At 36.6% G+C, this 21,623-nt stretch overlaps 1 protein-coding gene across 1 annotated transcript; it reads right to left on the bottom strand.

Moving 5' to 3' along the window:
* Positions 1 to 20,487: 20,487 nt before the first annotated feature.
* On the bottom strand, positions 20,488 to 21,277 carry LOC149175449 (uncharacterized). The gene is made up of 2 exons (XM_089419678.1): positions 21,064 to 21,277; positions 20,488 to 20,870 (listed from the first exon to the last, which is right to left on the bottom strand). The coding sequence occupies exons 1-2, from the start codon at positions 21,132 to 21,134 to the stop codon at positions 20,654 to 20,656; spliced, it is 288 nt and encodes a 95-aa protein (XP_089275804.1). The 5' UTR covers positions 21,135 to 21,277; the 3' UTR covers positions 20,488 to 20,653.
* Positions 21,278 to 21,623: the final 346 nt, after the last annotated feature.

Raw genomic sequence — 21,623 nt, 5'->3', positions numbered from 1 at the left:
GTGAGTTGAATCTCTTTGCGTTATGGTATCCTGACGTGCAGTGATTAAACCTGAAATGTTGGAATGGTCATGTGCGTAAATGGTGGATGAAGGTAGTGTGGCCTGGTGACATCCTATTTTAGTTTTTTTATTTGTTAAAAATATCACAAAAGAACTGCACCACAAGCACTGGAATCTGGACATGTAGTGATTAAGCCTGAAATGTTGGAATGGTCTTGTGGGTAAATGGTGGATGAAGGTAGTGTGGCCTGGTGACATCCTATTTCAGTTGTTTTGTTTGTTAAAAATATCACAAAAGAACTCCACCACAAGCACTGGAATCTGGATCAGGGGGTGACAACTACAATAAATACTTGACTACAACTTGTTTATGGTTGGGTGGAGAGTTAGAGTCCCACTCTCAGGTGTTTTTAAGATAAGTATAATCATATGTTTGTTCTTTTTTTCTTGTTATTTTCATAAAGATGGCATGTTAATGTTGAAGAGTGCTAGTTTCGCATATGTCAATTATATAAATGTTGTGTGGGATACAAGCCTATAGTGATGTTAAATCTAATGCTCCAACATGTAATTCATGACTCTGAATCGAATTGGCATGAAGATTCTTGTCTACCTATGGAATGTTGATTTCCTATGGGAAATATGGGCATGGGCCTTAGTGGTTATGAAGGAGAGAATCCCTGTTTTGTTTATTTCATCGCTTATGGAACCAACTAATAAGCCTTGTTTTATTATTTTCAAGCTCATGAAGAATGACATTCACATGTACGTAGTTTACATACACGTATTTATGCATATACAAATGTTTTATGCATAAGTGCTTCCATCAACCAGTTGTAGGATTGAATCCCATTTATATTTGCATCAATCATGACTGCAGAACGATGAATGAATTCACATAAAAACACAGGGAAGGAATCCATTCATGTCTGGTAACCATTGCGCATCTTAAGCATTACACCCTTACTCTTTCCTTCATGAAGTCCCCTTCAAGGGTGCCTTTCGACTATGGCATATGGTTTTGGAATTTTTAGCTTCAACACCCACTATGCTCTAATTTGCGCCACATGAGACCAAGACTCGTGATTGTGGTCCTCTAGGATGCGTCATCCAGACATCACTACTCATTCAAGTGTCAGGATAAATCAACAGTCACATAGTTGTTCTTGGTGATTCCTATTGGGTGTTCATATTCTGTCTCCACGTAATCTCGGAGCTTTTCCATCCTGAGCTATTCTTTGGAGCACACCCTTTATTCCTCCCAGGGATCTACCTTCCTAGATGAAATAACACTCTAATCAAGTTATGTAGGCTCATTTCCAAGTGGCGTTCATTATTTTACTTTCGCATACTCGAGTGAGTCCTTATGCCACTTCTCTCAGTGTTGAGTCATCTCAGATCATCCCCTTGTTACGCTCTTATGAACCTGCAAAGAGATGGACTCTGAGGAATAGGAAATTTCATATCTCCATCATGTAACAATTTTCCAACACTTATTTTACTCACGTCATCCTGATGTTTTTGTTAAGTCTATCATGTCTCTTGCTTGTCGATGTTATCTTGGTCCCTTTCATCCTGGTGGGTTCGGATGTAAAGCATAAAAGTAATTCCCAAGATTGAAATCATGGGATGAGGTTGATCTAGGTGGATATTGGTGGCCACCCGCCCATTCTACTTAGACTCCCAGCATTGTTTCTTTCAGTTTTACAATTTCCCTAATTGTAGCACAATTTACTATTTTTAGCAGTTTTTCGGGTCCTAAACATTCGGAGCCACTTTGAGGCCTTAAACGACGCTTTTTTGGCAATCTACCACCAAAAATTTTCTAATAAAATCATATTTTTCATCATAGTCCTTGGAGAGATCTTTCCAATGGGGTATCATGCATGTCAAACGGAGATAATATGACCAGGTCACGACCCTGAGAAGTTGGTTGTCCAACTAACCGCAACGGGGCCCATAAAATCTTGGTGTTACATCTCCTCAGGTTAGGGTTTTGGTTATTTAGGGTTTGCTCTTATTGTTCAATAATAAAAAGGCCCTTGAGCCTCATTGTAACGTAGTTCAGAGGCATGTAGCTGCCACATCTCTTCTCAGAGATATGCTACCATCACCTGAGCTAGTCTTATTTCCATTTTGTTTGTAAGTATATTTCAGTATTTGATATTAATGAAATGAAGTTTTATTTCTACTACATCTTTGTTTTTGTGGTTATATCTATGATTTGTTGCGTTCCTATTTAAATCCGGATCAGATATGGTAAGGGTGGGCCATGCCTGCGCTTGTTAAGTGAATATGTTTATGTGTGTGTGTGTGTGTGTGTGTTGTTAGAAAATTATATATTACAGAGCAATGGAACACATAAAATATTATAGAAATATAAACACATAAAACACATAAAAAAAGAGAGACACAGATATACGTGGTTCACCCAGTTTGGGCTACATCCATGGAGAAACAACTAGTCCTTCTTTTATTATATTATCTAGCAAACTAAAGAGATACAACCTACAACAGATCTAATGTAACACCCTCTTCGCTCTCAATATCCTCTCTCTTCCTCACTCAGAATATAGATATACATAGATGCAATACGATTCCCTCATATATAGTGAGGGGTTTCCTTCTAGGGAAAAAAACCCCTAAATTAAACATAACTTCTACCGTCAGATAATCTACATCATGAACGTCCCAGATTGAATAGAAATTACTAGACTTTTACAAGGTAATTTTACATATATTTTTAGCTTCGGGGGCGCTGCCCCTGAGCCCTCGCTGGGGGACCACTGGCCCCCAGACCCCCCAGCCAGAGGGGATTTACCCTGCCAACCCCCATGGGGGGACAAGTTCCCCTCACGTGGAGGGGTGTACAGTCTTCTTGGGGTATACATCCAGCTGAAACCTTTGAATACAGAAGATAATCATGCTCCACACCCAACAATCTCCCACTTGGAGACTAATTATAGCAACTCCACCACTGCTTCATTTGCTAGACAATGACTCCACTTTGGAATTGGCTATTTCTCATCTTCTTCATCATACTTGAAGACCAATTGAAACCGAGCAGATTCTCAGTTTCTCCCTGGTTACAACTTTTCTTAACATATCTGCAGGATTCTAGCTAGTGTGTATCTTTTCCAACTTCAATTGTCCATCTTCCAATGCTAACTATATGAAATGGTACTTGAGCTGTGTATGTTTAGTCTTGGAATGAAATGTAGAGTTCTTTGCAAGATGTATGGCACTCTGGCTGTCACTGTATAACCTTCGCAACTCCTACTTCTTACCCAATTCATTCAGAAACCTTTGTAACCAAATCATTTCTTTAATAGCCTTTGTAGCAACAACATACTCTACTTCTGTTGTTGAAAGTGCAACAACCCGTTGGATTTTTGAAACCCAACTGAAAGTTGTTCCACCTACAGTAAATACATATCCAGTAGTGCTCCTCCTGTTATCTCTATCGCCTACCATATCTGCATCAACATATCCCTGTAGAGCAATGTTTGAACCACCAAACCATAATGCTTGATTTGTGGTGCCTCTCAAATACCTGAGAATCCACTTCACTACCATCCAATGTTCTTTTCCTGGATTTTTAATGTACTTGCTTACAACTCCCATTGCATGTGCAATATCAAGCCTTGTGCAGACCATTGCATACATTAAGCTTCCAACTGCTGATGCATATGGAAATTTAGACATATGAGCGATTTCTTCCTGATTATTGGGACACGCCTCCTTACTTAATTTGAAATGGTTAGCCAAAGGTATACTAACTGGTTTTTCATTCTGCATATTAAACCTTTTCAACACCTTTTCTATGCACTCACTTTGAGACAATGTTAATTTGCGATTCTTCCTATCTCTAGTTATTCTCATACCAAGGATTTGTTTTGCAGCACCCAAATCCTTCATTGCAAATGAGTTTACCAATTTTCTTTTGAGCACATTTATTTCCTGCATGTTAGAACCTGCAACAAGCATATCATCTACATACAATAACAATATAATATGGCTGCCATCATTTTGCCTTTCGAGATAAACACAATGATCAGAGTGACATCTAGTATAACCTTGTTCAGACATAAACCTGTCAAATTTTAGATACCACTGCCTTCGAGCCTATTTTAAGCCATACAAGCTCTTCTTCAACCTACACACTAGTTTCTCCTTCCCTTTTACCTCATATCCTTGTGGCTGCTACATATATATCTCTTCCTCCAAATCCCCATGGAGAAAGGTTTGTTTTTACATCTAACTGCTCAAGATGCAAATCTTCAACTACTACTAGACTTAAAATAGTTTTGATTGAAGTCATTTTAACAACCGGAGAAAATATTTCATCGAAATCAATACCTTTCTTCTGTGCAAACCCCTTCACTACAAGTCTAGCTTTGTACCTCTGTTTTCCTCCATCTTCTTCCTTCAACCTGTAAACCCATTTATTCTTCAATGTTGTTTTACCTGCAAGCAACCTAACTAAGTCCCAAGTCTGGTTATGTTCTAAGGAGTCCATCTCTTCTTTCATGGCTTGCTCCCACTTCTTCCTAGTTTCTACCTGCACTGCTTCTTCATAACATTCTAGTTCACCAAAATCAGTCAACAATACATAATATAATGAAGGAGAGTATTGTTCAGGGGGTCTACATATCCTTGTAGATCTTCTAACACAACTTTTAGGTGTTTGAAGAGCTTGTTGCTGTTGTGGTTGTTGTTCTGGCCATTGATCATTATGATTTTCAGGCACCATCACATTTCTTGTGATATCGTCAAGCACTGTGTATTCCTTGTTTTCTTTTTCTTGTTACTTTTCTTGCAACTGATTCTTATACAAGACCTTTTCATTGAATATTACATCTTTGCTCCCAATGATTTTGTGATTTTCATAATCATATAAGCGATAACCAAAATCATTAACACCATATCCAATAAAGGTACATTTCTTTGATTTTGCCTCAAGATTTGTTCTATTTTCTTTGTTAATGTGGACAAAAGCTTCACAACCAAAAGTCTTTAAAAATGAGTAGTTTACCTTTTTACCTGTCCATGCCTCCTTTGGAATACCACCATCCTAGGAACTTGAAGGCTCTCTGTTTATTAGATAAACAACAGTATCTACAGCATCTGCCCAAAATTGTAAAGGCAATCCTGCATGCAATCTCATGCACCTTGCACGTTCCATGATTGTCCTGTTCATCCTTCCTGACACACCATTTCCTTGTGGTGTTCCTGGAATTGTCTTCTCTCTGCGAATTCCATTTTCTGAACAATACCTATCAAAATTTTTGCTGCAATATTCACCTCCATTGTCTGATCTGAGACACTTCAACCTTTTTCTTGTCTCATTTTCAACTAAAGCTTTCCATTTCATGAAAGTATCGAATACATCATATTTATTTCGAATACAATAAATCCAGGTTTTTATGGTTGCATCATCAATAAAGGTAACATAATAACGAGAGCCACCAAGAGACGATACCTGAGCAGGTCCCCATACATTTGTATGCACAAGCTCTAATTTTTCGCTCTTCTTTTCTCTCCCAACTCTAAGGAATCTGACTCTCTTCTATTTTCGATAAACACAATTCTCACATAATTTTAAATCAACATGCTTGAAACCTGGTAACAAATTTCTTGAGTGAAGAATCTACATCCCCTTCTCACTCATGTGCCTGAGCCTATGATGCCATAATGTCGTATCTTCTCCTATAGAGGTTAAAGAATTAACAGAATTAGAAATACCATTGCATAAATACAATGTACCAACCTTTCTCCTTTCACTATTACCAGGGATCCTTTAGTGATCTTCCAGGTTTTATCTATGAAATTAGTTACGCAACCTTCACCTCCCAACTAGCTTGTTGAAATCAAAATTTTCTTCAGATCTGGAACATCCCTTACCTCCTTTAGTAGCCATTGGTGTCCATTCTACTGTTTTACAAGAACCTTACCCGTTCCAACAATTTTACAGGGTTTATCATCACCCAAATGCACTTGTCCAAAATCTCCTTGAACATAGTCATGAAAATATTTCTTATCAGGTGTGGCATGGAATGAGGCCCTTGAATCTATCACCCAGGAATCAGTAATATTTTCGGAAGAAAGAACCAAAGCATCTTGTAACACCTCACCTGTCACATTTGCTTCATGATTATTTTCTTGTTATGCATCTCCTTCTTTTCCCTTCTGAGATCTACAGTCGTTCTTTAGGTTTCCTTTCTTTCTGCATTTCTAGCACATTATCCCCGATCTAGACTTGGATCTGCCTTTCCTTGATTTACTGCGATATCCTGAGCTCTTTCCTCTTTCCATTTTTCTTCCCCTAGACTCTGCACTCAAAGCATTACCTGATGTCTCACCGGACCTTTTCCGTCGCATTTCCTCACTAAGGATTGCACCAAAAACATCATCAAACTTTAAAGTACTAGATCCAGAGACAGAGTTACTAATGGCCATAACTAAGCCATTCCAACTTTATGGCAATGAGCACAGAAATAACAGAGCCCTAACTTCATCATCAAAATTTACCCCTACAGAACTTAACTGACTTGTAACTGTATTAAAATCATTTAAATAGTCTACAACAGATCCACCTTCTGACATCTTCATATTAAATAAACACTTTATAAGAAATACCTTATTTGAGACTAAGGTTTTTCATATAGTTTGGCCAATGCCGACATTAAACCCTGAGTTGTCGTTTCCTTTGAAATATTAAATGCTACCGACGCTGCTAGGCACATCCGTATTGTTCCAAGTGCCTTTCTATCGAGAATATCCCATTCTGTGTCTGTCATACTCGTCGGCTTCTTTGTCTTTCCACTCAATGGTAGGTACAAATCTCTCTAATACAAATAATCTTCCATCTACATCTTCCACAGCTGGTAGTTTTGGTCGTTGAATTTTTCGACCCTAAACCTACCATCTTCCACCATTGCTCCCACTTGAACCAGGAACCCTTCTCTACTATGAGTTTATTAGCCAAATAGACCTTCGGCTTTGATACCAGTTGTTAGAAAATTATATATTACAGAGCAATGGAACACATAAAATATTGCAGAAATATAAACACAAAAAACGCATAAAACAAGAGAGACATAGATATACGTGGTTCACCCAGTTTAGGCTACATCCACGGAGAAACAACCAATCCTTCTTGTATTATATTATCCAGAAAACTGAAGAGATAAAACCTACAATAGATCCATTGTAACACCCTCTTCGCTCTCAATCTCCTCTCTCTTCCTCACTCAGAATAAAGATATACATAGATGCAATACAATTCTCTCATATATAGTGAGGGGTTGCCTTCTAGGGAAAAAAACCCTAAATTAAACATAACTTCTACTGTCAGATCATCTGCCTAATGAATGACCCAGATTGACTAGAAATTACTAGACCTTTACAAGGTAATTTTACATCTATTTTTAGCTTCAGGGGTGCTGCCCCCCCGCAACCCCCCTCGTGGAGGGGTGTATAGTCTTCTTGGGGTATACATCCGGATGAAACCTTTGAATACAGAAGATAATTAGGCTCCACACCCAATATGTGTGTGTTTAAAACTTCCATTGAGCCTCATGAATTGTCAAGAAGGGTTAGGTTGTGACCTAGTGTATGAGCGAGTCAACAAATAACATGTGGTTTATGTCAGCCAAGTGAGCACCATGTGGCATGCTCGATGTCATGGAATTATTTAATTGGCCATGACTTCAATTGGCCATATATGTTGATCCGAGAGTCGGATTGGGACAAATTTTATATTGTTGGAATCGTCTCGATGAGGAACGTGTTGGCATCGTTTGTTTTGAGTTTCAAAAGGGCAAAAGAAAGTGAAACATTTAGACCCCATTTCCATAATGCGACTTTGAGAGTCATGTCATCATAGTAACTGCCTCCTGCTAACCTTAATTTAGGCAGGGAATAGTAGGGGGTATGTTACATTAATGAAGCAATGCATAAAGGCACGAGGTTGAACAACTTCAAGCTTGCCTTGTTCCTCCCAAGAATCGGATAAGACATGACTTATTTTCAAAGAATCAAGTTTGTTTAGGTTTTGAAAGAACAAAATGTGGATGTTGATTAATTAGCCAATTTAACCATGTAGGAAAAATATGGGGTGTTAAGGTCTAATGGCTCTAGAAATTTCAAAGCCCTATCTTAGCATGGTGATTCTCTCTACAATTAGTACATTAAATTTAAGAAGCCACATGTACAACATGAGTTAGTCCCGTGTCTTCCATAAATGTGAAGAGACCCTTTATTCATTCATACATGCTTAGGTAGTAGAACTTGTGTGCAATTGAGTGTCAAAAGGAAATATCAACCAATGTAAGTGGTGTTGAAAACGGCAACAAGAAATGCTAAAAATAGCATTGCTACAAAAAGTAGTTCGAGTACCAGTGTTGGACATAGCAACAAGGAATGAAAAATGGAAGTGCTAAAAATAGAATTGCTATAAATAGCATTTCAGAATGGATTCCAATTTTAGTTAGTACATGAACTAAAATTGAGAAGTAAAATTCGAAATTGTTCTTAGTCGTTGTTTGATTAAATATTAATTAATTCATCTTGAGTTAATTAGTTGTAGAAAATCAGACATAAAGTCTATGTGAGGACATGCAACAGTTTCTCCATTGATTGAGGAATTTATCCATCAGTTAAAGAGATAAGGATGAGTTGTAATATTGAGTTGTAATTAGTTAGCTCAGTTAACTGAGTTAAGTCCAGTTAGATTAGTTCCAATAGTTTGTGGAATTAATTGTGAGTTCAGTTAGTTAATGCATGCATGAATGTAACTGCTACACTTCAGATAATTGAATATTCTCTCATAAATAACTCATGCATGTCAGTTCAGTCAGAGACCCAGTTGAGATCAAAGGAGGGGACAATATACTATCAGTTGGAGGATTTTTCCTATATAGGAAACTCATCCATGTAGAAGGAATTATCTCCTTCAAGTTTGTGTAGTTATTTCTGAGCCAAGTGAGCAGCGTGAGGTGGGAATTCACACAAGTGGAAGCACTAGATCCCATGAAAAACTACACAAGGAAATAGGAGGCTTGCAAGGCAGAGGAGAAGGTTTGTGAGAAGCCTTTGATTGTCTATGAGCAATAGTTGGATTGTAGAGAGAGCAAGATAGCTTGTGAGTTGATTTTTTTTGTAATACTGAACAGATTTCCACTTGTATGATAATACAGAGATTGGGGTTTTAGGCTGAGGCTTTCCCTGGGTTATTCTTTTGTGTTCATGTGTGATTGAATTCTCTTCATCTTTTATATGTGTTCTAATTGATCTTTCTCATATTCGATTAAGCTTCTGCAAAGTTTGTTGTAGAAGTAGATTTTGTATTTTTCTTTATTACATTGCATAATCTGTTGATCTACAAGTGAAATTTCTACATGGTATCAGAGCAAAGGTGATCAAAGTGAAGAACAGTATACAAGAAGGGAGAAGTTCGAAGTTTGAGGTTCCTAAGTATAGAAATCGAGTTCTTATCACATCTCAATTTCTCCATTGGCATTCAACGGTTTAAGACTCGAGTATGCCCTTGATGGCAGCTCAAATTATATAGCCTAGAAGGATTGCATGGAAACAGTATTAGACGATAACGGTCTAAAGGACTTCATTGATCAAGAATTCCCCAAGCTGGCAGCGGCTAATGCTACAGAATTGGCGGAATGGAAGAAATGTGTGGCTAGAGCAAGGAGAATCATCCTAGAGGGAGTTTGAGACCACATTGTCTCGAGCCTCCATGGGAAGGAGACACTGTTTTCGATGTGGAAAACATTTAAATATTTATATCATAACAGCAACGATCAGAGGAAGTTGCCGCTGAAAGACAAGCTTCGGAAAATCAAGTGTGAAAAGGGCGACACGATCTCTACATATTTGAACAAGCTCACCACCTGCAGGGATGAGCTTGGAAGTGTAGGGATCACGACAGTTGATGATGACATGGTGAGTCTTGATCTCCTTGGTCTTCCTAAGAGCTGGCATAGCTACCAAGACTCGGTAAATGGAAGAGAGAAACTGCCAGATTGGGAACGATTTTGGTCGGATCTGATGTAGGAGGAGATAAGAAGAAGCACCAGAGATGTTTCTTCATCCAAGGAGGATGAAGAAAATTGTGCATTACCGAGTAAGGCAAAGAAAGGGAAGGAGAAGGATTCTCATCCCAAATCGAGTTCTTCCCATCGTTGGAAGATGTTTGAAAAATCAAAAGTGTGATGCTTTCATTGTCATGAGGTGGGTCATTTTGCAACAAATTGTCCATTGAAGTAATCCAAGATGGGATCCAAGGAAGGATTTAAAGGTGAGGCATTGGCCTCACAGTTCGAGTTGGATTTCACCCTCTTCACATGCATGGTTTCATCCATGGTGGGATGTGGTTGGTTTCTTGACAGTGGAGCTTCATTCCACATGATCAGCGATAAGAGTTTTTTTAGTACCTTGGAGGAGAAATATCTCTAGATACTCATAGCGATGGGTAATGATGAAAAGTATAGTGTCTCAGGAGTAGGCACAGTTGTTTTTCAGAGGGAGCATGGAGCTCGCATTACCTTGACTGATGTGAAGTATGTGCTAGGACTGAAGAAAAACTTGGTATCGATCTCAATGCTGGAAGAAAAAGACTATGATGTAGTCTTCAGTAAGGCAAAGGTTTTCCTTAGACACGTCACCATGATACAGGTGAAGCAAATCAGTTCACGAGTCAAGAACATGTATGCTCTTGAGGTTCAAGATGCATGTAAATCTTTGAGGAGCAAGGCAACTATTGGAGACTTGGTGGTTGAGAGGGAGAGTACATTAACTCTCAACATGCACTGCCAAAAGAAGTCTCAAACAATTGTGGAGGAGCCACAATTGGTGAAGCAGCTTTAGGAGGTTGTGGAGCAGCCACAACTGAAGAAGACAAGAGGAGATTGAGTGGAGGCATCCACTCATGCGGAGACCTCTAGTACGGATAAATTTTGAGCCAAGTGGGCGGAGGGATCACATGCATTCATACCTCCAGGTAGGAGGTGGGGCGATGTGGAGTGACAGTCCCAAGAAGGCTGGAATAGGGGCAGGATCATTAAGGTACCCAACCTCTTTTATTAGACCTTGCTATGGAAGCCCCAAAAAGGAGTAGGAGGACTGGCTGATTGGGTAGAGAGAGATGCGGATGGAGCGGCAGAGAGAGCTACAGTGCAGGAATCCCAAGACAGTGTAGAGCTAGCAGGCTACAACAATGCGAGAGGCACATGAGTGTTGCACCAGTGCAGGATGGCACAGAGAGGTGTGCAACGATGTGAGATGCATGGAGTGTTGTAGTAGCTCAGAGGTCAGAGAGGGAGCACTTGTCAGTGGCAGATGGAGCTTCAACATCAGAGGATGTTTCTAGCCCAACAGAGAGGTCAGTTGGGAGTTTTTTTTGTTTCTAGAGTTGTTGGAGCAATAACACTTGGGAGAAGTGTTGCATGCAGAACATTCCAAAGGTTCAGGATTGGGTTCGAGTTGAATGCCTTTCTTGTTGAGAGGGAGTGTTGAAAATGGCAACAAGAAATGCTAAAAATAGCATTCTATAAATAGTAGTTCGGGTAATAGTGTTGGACATAGTAACAAGGAATGAAAAATTCAAGTGCTAAAAATAGCATTGCTATAAATAAAATTTTGGGATGGATTCCAATTTTAGTTAGTCCCCAAACTAAAATTGAGAAGTAAAATTCGAATTTATTCTTAGCAGTTGCTTGATTAAATATTAATTAATTCATCTTGAGTTAATTAGTTGTAGAAAATAAAACATGAAGTCTATGTGAGGACATGCAACAATTTCTCCATTGATTGAGGAATTTATCCATCAGTTAAAGAGATAAGGATGAGTTGTAATATTGAATTGTAATTAGTTAGCTCAGTTAACTGACTTAAGTCTAGTTAAATTAGTTCCAACAGTTTGTGGAATTAATTGTGAGTTCAGTTAGTTAATGCATGCATGCATGTAACTACTACACTTCAGATAACTGAATATTCTCTCACAAATAACTCATGCATGTCAGTTTAGTGAGAGACCTAGTTGAGATCAAAGGAAGGGACAGTGTACTATCAGTGGGAGGATTTTTCCTATATAGGAAACTCATCCATGCAGAAGGAATTATCTCCTTCAGTTTTGTGTAGTTATTTCTGAGCCAAGTGAGCAGTGTGAGGTGGGAATTCACACAAGTGGAAGCACTAGAACCCAGGAAAAACTGTGCAAGGAAATAGGAGGCTTGGAGGGCAGAGAAGAGGGTTTGTGAGAAGCCTTTGACTGTCTATGAGTCGCAGTTGGATTGCAGAGAGAGTAAGATAGCTTGTGAGCTGATTTTTTTTGTAATACTGAACATATTTCCACTTGTATGATAATATAGAGATTGGGGTTTTAGGTTGAGGCTTTCCCCAGGTTATTCTTTTGTGTTCATGTGTGACTGAATTCTCCTCATCTGTTATTTGTGTTCTAATTGATCTTGCTCATATTCGATTAAGCTTCCGCAAAGTTTGTTGTAGAAGTAGATCTTGTATTTTGCTTTAGTACATTGCATAATCTGTTGATTTACAGGTGAAATTTCCACATGGTATCAGAGCAAAGGTGATCAAAGTGAAGAACAATATACAAGAAGGGAGAAGTTCGAAGTTTGAGGTTCCCGAATATAGAAATCGAGTTCTTATCACATCTCAATTTAACCAATAGTGTTCAACGGTTTAAGACTCGAGTATGCCCTTGATGGAAACTCGAATTATATATTCTGGAAGGATCGCATGGAAGAATTATTAGAGGATAACGATCTAAAGGACTTCATTGATCAAGATGTCCCCAAGCTGGTAACGACTGATGCTATAGAATTGGCGGAATGGAAGAAATGTGTGGCTCGAGCAAGGAAAATCCTCGTGGAGGGAGTTCGAGACCACATTGTCTCGAGCCTCCATGGGAAGGAGACACTATTTTCAACGTGGAAAACATTGAAAGATCTATATCATAACAACAATGATCAGAGGGAGCTAGTGTTGAAAGACAAGCTTCAGAAAATCAAGTGTGAAAAGGGCGACACAATCTCTACATATCTAAACAAGCTCACCACCTGTAGGGATGAGCTTGCAAGTGTAGGGATCATGACAGCCGATGATGACATGGTGAATCTTGCTCTCCTTGGTCTTCCTAAGAGCTAGCATAGCTACCAAGACTCGGCAAATGGAAGAGAGAAACTGCCAGATTGGGAATGACTTTGGTTGGATCTGATGCAGGAGGAGATAAGAAGAAGCACCAGAGATGGTTCTTCATCCAAGGAGGATGAAGAAAATTGTGCTTTAGCGAGTACGACAAAGAAAGGGAAGGAGAAGGATTCTCATCCCAAATCGAGTTCTTCCCATGGTGGGAAGAAGTTTGATAAATAGAAAGTGCGATGCTTTCATTGTCATGAGGTGGGCCATTTTGGAACAAATTGTCCATTGAAGGAATCGAAGATGGGATCCAAGAAAGGATCTGAAGGTGAGGCATTGACCTCACATTTCTAGTTGGATTTCACGCTTTGCATGCATGGTTTCATCCATGGTGGGAAGTGGTTGGTTTCTGGATAGTGGAGCTTCATTCCACATGACCGACGATAAGAGTTTGTTCAGTACCTTGGAGGAGAAATATCTCCCGATACTCATAGCGATGGGTAATGATGAAAAGTATAGTGTCTTCGGAGTACGCACAGTTGTTTTTCAGAGGGAGTATGGAGCTCGCATTACCTCGACTGATGTGAAGTATGTGCCCGGAATGAAGAAAAACTTGGTATCGATTGCAATGCTAGAAGACAAAGGCTATGATGTAGTCTTCAGTAAGGGAAAGGTTTTCCTTAGACACATCACCACGAGACAAGTGAAGCAGATCAGTTCACAAGTCAAGAACTTGTATGCTCTTGAGGTTCAAGATGCATGCAAAGCCTTGAGGAGCGTTCATCTGTTGGAGACTTGGTGGTTGAGAGGGAGAGTATAATACCTCTCAACATGCAGTGCCAGAAGAAGTCTCAGACAATTGTGGAGGAGCCACAATTGGTGAAGCAACTTCAGGAGGTTGTGGAGCAGCCACAACTGGAGAAGCCAAGAGGAGATCAAGTGCAGGCATCCCCTCATGTAGATACCTCCAGTAGGGGGAAATTTTGAGCCAAGTGGGTAGAGGGAGCACATGCATCCATACCTCCAGGTAGGAGGTGGGGCAATGTGGAGTGACAGTCCCAAGAAGCCTAGAATAGGGGCAGGATCATTGAGGTACCCAACCTCTTTGATTAGACATTACTATGGGAGCCCCGACGAGGAGTAGTAGGACTGGCTGATTAGGTCGAGAGAGATGCAGATGGAGCAGCAAAGACAGATACAGTGCAGGAATCCCAAGATAGTGCAGAGCTAGTAGGCTGCAACAATGAGAGAGGCACAGGAGTGTTGCACCAATGCAGGATGGCAGAGAGAGGTGTGTAATGGTATGAAATGCATGGAGTGTTGTAGCATCTCAAAGGTTAGAGAGGGATCACTTGTTAGTGATAGATGGAGCTTTAGCATCAGAGGATGTTTCTAGCCCAATAGAGAGGTCAGTTGGGAGTTTTTTTTGTTTCTAGAGTTGCTGGAGCAATAATACTTGGGAGAAGTGTTGCATGCAGAACATTCCAAAGGTTCAGGATTGGGTTTGAGTTAAATGACTTTCTTGTTGAGAGGGAGTGTTGAAAATGGCAACAAGAAATGCTAAAAATAGAAAAGCTAAAAATAACATTGCTATAAATAGCAGTTCGAGTACCAATGTTGGACATAGCAACAAGGAATGAAAAATGGAAGTGCTAAAAATAGCATTGCTATAAATAGCATTTCGGGATGGATTCCAATTTTAGTTAGTCCCTGAACTAAAATTGAGAAGTAAAATTCGAATTTGTTCTTAGCAGCTGTTTGATTAAATATTAATTAATTCATCTTGAGTTAATTAGTTGTAGAAAATCAAACATGAAGTCTATGTGAGGACATGCAACAGTTTCTCCATTGATTGAGGAATTTATCCATCAGTTAAAGAGATAAGGATGAGTTGTAATATTGAGTTGTAATTAGTTAGCTCAGTAACTGAGTTAAGTCCAGTTAGGTTAGTTCCAACCATTTGTGGAATTAATTGTGAGTTCAGTTAGTTAATGCATGCATTCATGTAATTGATGCACTTTAGATAACTAAATATTCTCTCATAAATAACTCATGGATGTCAGTTCAGTCAGAGACCCAATTGAGATCAAAGGAAGGGACAGTGTACTATCAGTTGGAGGATTTTTCCTATATAGGAAACTCATCCATGTAGAAAGAATTATCTCCTTCAGGTTTGTGCAGTTATTTCTAAGCCAAATGAGCAGTGTGAGGTGGGAATTCACACAAGTGGAAGCACTGGACCCCAGGAAAAACTGTGCAATGAAATAGGAGGCTTGGAGGGCAGAGGAGAAGGTTTCTGAGAAGCCTTTGGTTGTCTATGAGCAATAGTTGGATTGCAAAGAGAGCAAGATAGCTTGTGAGTTGATTTTTTTTGTAATACTAAACATATTTCCACTTGTATGATAATACAGAGATTGGGGTTTTAGGCTGAGGCTTTCCCTGGGTTATTCTTCTGTGTTCATGTGTGATTGAATTCTATTCATCTGTTATATGTGTTCTAATTGATCTTGCTCATATTTGATTAAGCTTCCACAAAGTTTGTTGTAGAAGTAGATCTTGTATTTTGCTTTAGTACATTGCATAATCTATTGATCTACAAGTGAAATTTCTACAAGTGGGATGATGAATTTCAAATGGGATTTTTATAAGGGAAGTGGGTAGCTCTCTAGTGCTCATTCTCTCTCTCTCACTAAGGTCATGTTTTGGTTTTATGTTGGAACTCTACATTTTCTCTTTCTTTCTAATTAGATCATGATATTTGGTTAGGTTTTCTTTCTCAACTTCTGGCTTGTTTTGGTTTCAAATTTATTTGGATTATGGAGATTTCTCTCTTCTATTTTTTGGAATGTTTCCCTTTGGGTTTGGGTAAAATATTTAGCTCAAGATCTCTCTACATTGTGAATCTTGAATTTGTAGAGAGATTTTTTTTGTATAATTTGGCCCACCCTTTCTGCATGCCTAGTCCTACTTCTCTTTTTTCTATGCACTCTCTCTAAGATAATCATGGAATATCAAGAGGTCAAGATAGTTTTACAGGTGTAGGACTATTTGATTAAGGACAACAGGAATACTCTTGGCACATTCAAAATGAAAATATAGGAACATGAACATCAAATCACCTCACAAAATGCATCTTTTATGGGATTCCTTGCTCATTCGAATTACAAGTAACACAATTAGAATAACCATGTGCATTTTTAAATAATAGGTGGCAAAGATAGAATGGAATCATGATTGTCCCTAATAACATTAATTTGGACACTAGAGTGCGAAGGGGAAATTAGGAAAGAAGGTGATTGTTCAACAACTCTTTGAAGCTATGAAATTAGCGGGGTAAAACCATAACACTCTTTGCAAGGAATGGAAGAGGATGTTAGTTGCAACATCTTTCAGTTAAATTATGTATTTTAAAGTTTGATTGATATTAGTTTGATTTTATAGGTTCTATACTGATGCCAAATTAGCTTAGCTAATTTTGTGTTATGCTCTCTTAGCAATATTTTGTGTTATGCTCTCGAGAACAATGTAATTTTGTTGTGGTTTAGCTTAGCTAGAAACTTTTCTATTAATACAAAAAGTTTCCCATTGTGAATTAAAAAAAATTGATTAAACATTAAAATATATAAAAAATACGCAGAAAAAGAAAAAAAAAATTAGTTTTCAAAAACATTTAAGATAGATGTACATTTATTTATTTAATTGTTATACTTTTTCTATTATTATGGTTAGTATTTTCTATTATTTTAATGATTGCTTAAAAAATTCAAATATTTAACAAATCATGATAAAATTTCAAATACATAATTATTAAAAATAACAATGCAATGAAATAAAAATATAAATGTCAAAACACGTGCAAAAGTATATTCACCAATAACCTCCTCAAGGCTCACTTGAGGAATAATGATAAACCCTTTCTTAAAATACTTAGATTATCTCAAAAGAATAACATTTTTATTTCATTAACAAATTTCAAAATTACCACTGGAATCTACAATCTACAATGTTCTAGCCCTAGCTCTCTAGTGGCTCTATATGACTTCAAAATCTAGCATTGTATCCCTTACTCAAATTATATATGAACATATTTACACTAAAAACCCCTAGTTCTACAATGGCTCTATATGTCTTCAAAATCTATCATGGTTTCCCCTGCTCAATCTACATATAAGCATATTTACACCAAAAAACCATGGATTCCCCTGAATTACTAAGAAACTCCAAGCTTTTATTAATTATCTTACCTCCTAGCATCACTAACTTCCTTTTCATTAATTATGGTGGTTTTTTGAGGAATGAAATTTTAAGGCGCGTGATAATGCTTGGGTTTTGGAATGGATGGCATGCCATAGAGTTTTTAGGGTTCTTAGGGACACTCTTCTTCTTCACGGTTATAGAGTTCCTAAGAACACTTTTCCTTTTAGGGTTCTTAGGGACACTCTTCTTCCCACTCTTCCTCTTCATCGATTGCCTTGATGGGTTAGTGTAAATTGTGTGGGAATTCTTCATCTTATTAATCTACAATATTATGGAATGTAAATTTTGGCTTTTTTGTATTCCTATTTAGTGAGCAGACCCATCTTAAATGTTTATTCCTTCACTAACTATAGCGTTGTCTTTTTATTTTGGCTCACGAACATGTATGGGTTACAGCGTAAAAGGGATGTTGACACCCTCTAACGGTTTTTTTGTGTAGGCGTTAGTGGCGAGCATTCAAGGAGGATGAAAAGCAATTAAAAATAACCTTCATAAACAGTAAATGTTACATGAAATAAGATTATAGTTTATCAATAAATATGTTATTATTTATTATTCATCATCTAAAAGAATATTTAAATATATTTATATAACAATTCATAAATATTATTAAAATTAACAAAGTGTTTATTTCGACTAGGATTTTTAAAATTTTAATTTAATTATCAATAATTATTTCTAAAAGAATACTTAATTATATTTATATAACAATTCATAAATATTATTAAAAGTAACAAAGTGTTTATTTTGGACTAGGATTTTTAAAATTTTAATTTAAATATCAATAATTATTAAGTGTATGATTGAGATGTAATTTCTTTTGAATATTCAGAATAATACACAAATTAATGGTTAAAATTTATCTCTAAAGTAATTATGCTTTTTTATTCTTTTAATTCAATTAATTAATTAATTAAAAATAATTCATATAAACAAATAACATATAAAATAAGTAATAATTTTTTAGACATATAATATTGATAAGCTATAATGCATACTATTAAAATATATTTAAATTAGAAATCTCCACAATAATGTTAATCACAAAGGCATATTATATAACTGTCTGAGTTTGTCATGGACTTTGTCATAGTCCATTAACAGGCCAATTCTAACGAAACTATGACACTAACACCGCCCAGCAAGACACCAACTTGAACTATGTGCCACTAAAGCCGCTGAGCATAAATGAAAAAAATGTCACTTTCGCTCGAGACACTCTCCACTTTCTACCTAAAGCATCTCTTCATTCCACTCCGCTCAATGATCCGTCACTTCAGCTTTCCTCACATGAACCTTGTGACAACTCCCAAAATTAGAAACAAGTCTACCAGCTTTCTCATCTTATATTTAATGGTTTTTAAGACTGCATAATATATAAATCTTTTTGGAAAAAGAATTATGTCGTCTTTATTTACAATTATAATTGCCATTTTCCAGAAAACATCTGATTCTGAATCCTTATTATTATAATGGTAGAGAATTTACAATTTTTTACTAAACTCGAAAATTATAATAGCCACAAAGCCGTCCGTGTGGGAAAAAAATTAGAAAATCCAGTCCAAAATAAAAATCTGGAGAAGTGAAAATGCAGCTGTTCTTTTTACAAGAAAAGACATCGCGTGTAGATTTTTTAAAGATGCCTGCTTTAATGTGGGAATAAAAATGATTTACTTTATGTTAATGGTTTGGAATTTCATAATAAAAAAGGTTATTCTTTTGTTAAATTAAACTAAAAAAGTAATAAAGATGATATATGTTTCGTCACAAAAATAAAAAATTAATAAAGTATTATATTAAGTATAATTAATTAATATTGTTTATATTAACATATATACATTTTAATATATGTTTATTTTTTATATATATTTATGTGTTATATATATATAAATATAGATATATTAATATTATAATTAAATTTATTAAAATAGTTATGACAAAAAAAATTAAAATTTATGAAAATGAAAATAATAGAAAAAAAGTTAAATAAAAAATAAATAAAACTAAAAGCAAAAAATTAATAACTAATAAAACAGGAAGTTACAAAACAACCATAATAAGGTCTCTTTTCTTTGTTTTCAGGTTAGTGACCGGAACCACCATTTGTGGCTGCTATCAGTGAATGCAAACTGACTTATCACCCATAACCAATTGGTGGTAGCAGACTTAACCTGTTTCTTAAGTCCAAAAAAATCGAGAAAAGTTCAAACTCTTAACTAAACAAAAACAATTTTAGAACAAATGTAAATAATAATAATAAATAACTATAAAAATTTTAAACTATAAATAAACCTTAAAAAATTTTGAAAAAAAAAATTCAGTAGAAAAATAAAATTAAAACTCCATTTATAAATAAATCTATAAAAATAAATAAAAACAACCTAAATCAATAAATTAAAAAGATCTATTTTAATCAGATAAACACATAAAAAAATATTTTAATTTAAATAAATTAAAAAAAAACTTGAATTTATAGCAAAGCTCCATCTACACTTGAATTTAAGAAAATAAATAATTAATCAAATAAACACATAAAAATATTTTAAATTACATTTAAAAAAAATAATAATAAATAATTAATCAAATAAACACATAAAAAATATTTTAAATTACATTTAAAAAAAAATAAATTTAAAACTTATGTTATTTCTTTGCACAAATTAAACCACGAAAGCTCTATCTACAATTGAATTTAATAAAATAAATAACACTTGAATTTAAGAAAATAAATACATAAGCGAAAATCCATTTAAAAAACCCATTAGAATAAAACAAACCTGTAGACACTCAACATCAATATTCTTCATCTCATATTTTATTTTCAAGTGTAATTATTAGAAAATATTCTTTTTTAGGCTTTTTTTTTTCTCTAAAATCCAATACAAAAATTTAAAATGAATAAGATTAAATTAATTTTTTTAATCTGCAATTAACCAAGGAAACCATTTCCTCTAGCAATCTAAGCCTGTATGCTCAGTGAATAAATAATGAATAAAGAATAGTATCGGTGAAAGTATAGGTGAAATCATACCAACCCTGGTGATAAACGGAAGGTAGTGAGCAAAGAAATATATTTATTAATCTAGAAAATGTTTACAGTCGCAGGCGCTGCGAGCAAGTGTGAGAAATCTCAGATGTTCCTTGCCCCATCTCACAGCCAGTCTTCTTACGGCAGCGCTATGCCTGATGTTAATACTAAGCTATTCTTATAATGTCTATTTATCTACTTTCTGGAGGAGAGGAGCTTCTGCCTCTGCACTGCAATGTCCGTCTCGCCGAAGTGATCCTCCGGAATCCAGTCCCCAGTGGCCGGATCCCTCATCCAGAACGCTCTTCTCTTTGTATTCCCTCCGCCTCCGCCTGCCTTACTCCCTTCTGGAAACTCCCGTGCCGCTACTCCGCGTGATCTCATCGCTTCGGCCGCCGCTGCCGTATATTGACTGCAAAATCAAAACAAGATACAATAGCTAAATCTCATTTTTTTGTGTTTATGCACTCTACAAAACCCTAAAGCTACGGCCCTAATCTCACCAAAGCTACGGTCCTAATCTCACCAAACAGAAGCTTTATTTAAAAAAGAATGCAATATAGGTTTCATTTTTGTTTTTCCGAAGAGAATCTGGAAGTGCATACCGAGAATGAAAATTTTTGATGTCAGACAGCAGAGAAGACAATCTGTACACAGATAGAAGCCGCTTTGCCATGATGAAAACAGGGCAAAAGCAATGAATCTCCTGGAGAAAAATCGGAGAGAAGAGGAGGGGATGAGAATCGAGCACGAACGGGCGAGATGAATGAGCCAAGGTTCCTCTTCACCGATTTGGGTGAGAGATGATCTGCCTGCCTCCACGCCCCTTTTTAAACTTATTCTTTGGCCATACCCACCCACAGTCAATTACGTCAAAAGTAACATCAGTAGATTACCTTCAAATTTTGGTTTTAATTTCGTTATGGTTCTAAACTAAATTTGTGATGTACCTGTCACAGTTAGTCGACTTTACCGAAGGGTATTTATGAAATCCAACATGCATGAACATTACGGACATCAATATCAAAATGAGGTATTTTAAATTTTAGGAAAATTAAGTCAAATGGTGATATTTAATAAAGCATTATTCAAACATGTTATTATTAAGGTATGAATGTTTTAATGAGTGTGAAAAGTGTGGGTCTGACTTGTCTAAGACGCTTTA

The sequence above is a fragment of the Pinus tabuliformis genome, chromosome 4_1 (genome assembly GCF_031772625.1).
Source record: "Pinus tabuliformis cultivar Carrire ecotype Pingquan chromosome 4_1, CPIR1, whole genome shotgun sequence".
NCBI classification, from domain to species: domain Eukaryota; kingdom Viridiplantae; phylum Streptophyta; class Pinopsida; order Pinales; family Pinaceae; genus Pinus; species Pinus tabuliformis.
This window is presented reverse-complemented; position numbering and strand designations above follow the sequence as displayed.

Excerpts from the sequence above, each read along its gene's own strand:
- LOC149175449 (XM_089419678.1), bottom strand. The coding sequence starts at position 21,134 with ATGGCAAAGCGGCTTCTATCTGTGTACAGATTGTCTTCTCTGCTGTCT. Across the intron at positions 20,871-21,063 it reads ATCAAAAATTTTCATTCTCG|TCAATATACGGCAGCGGCGG; the intron begins GTATGCACTTCC and ends TTGATTTTGCAG.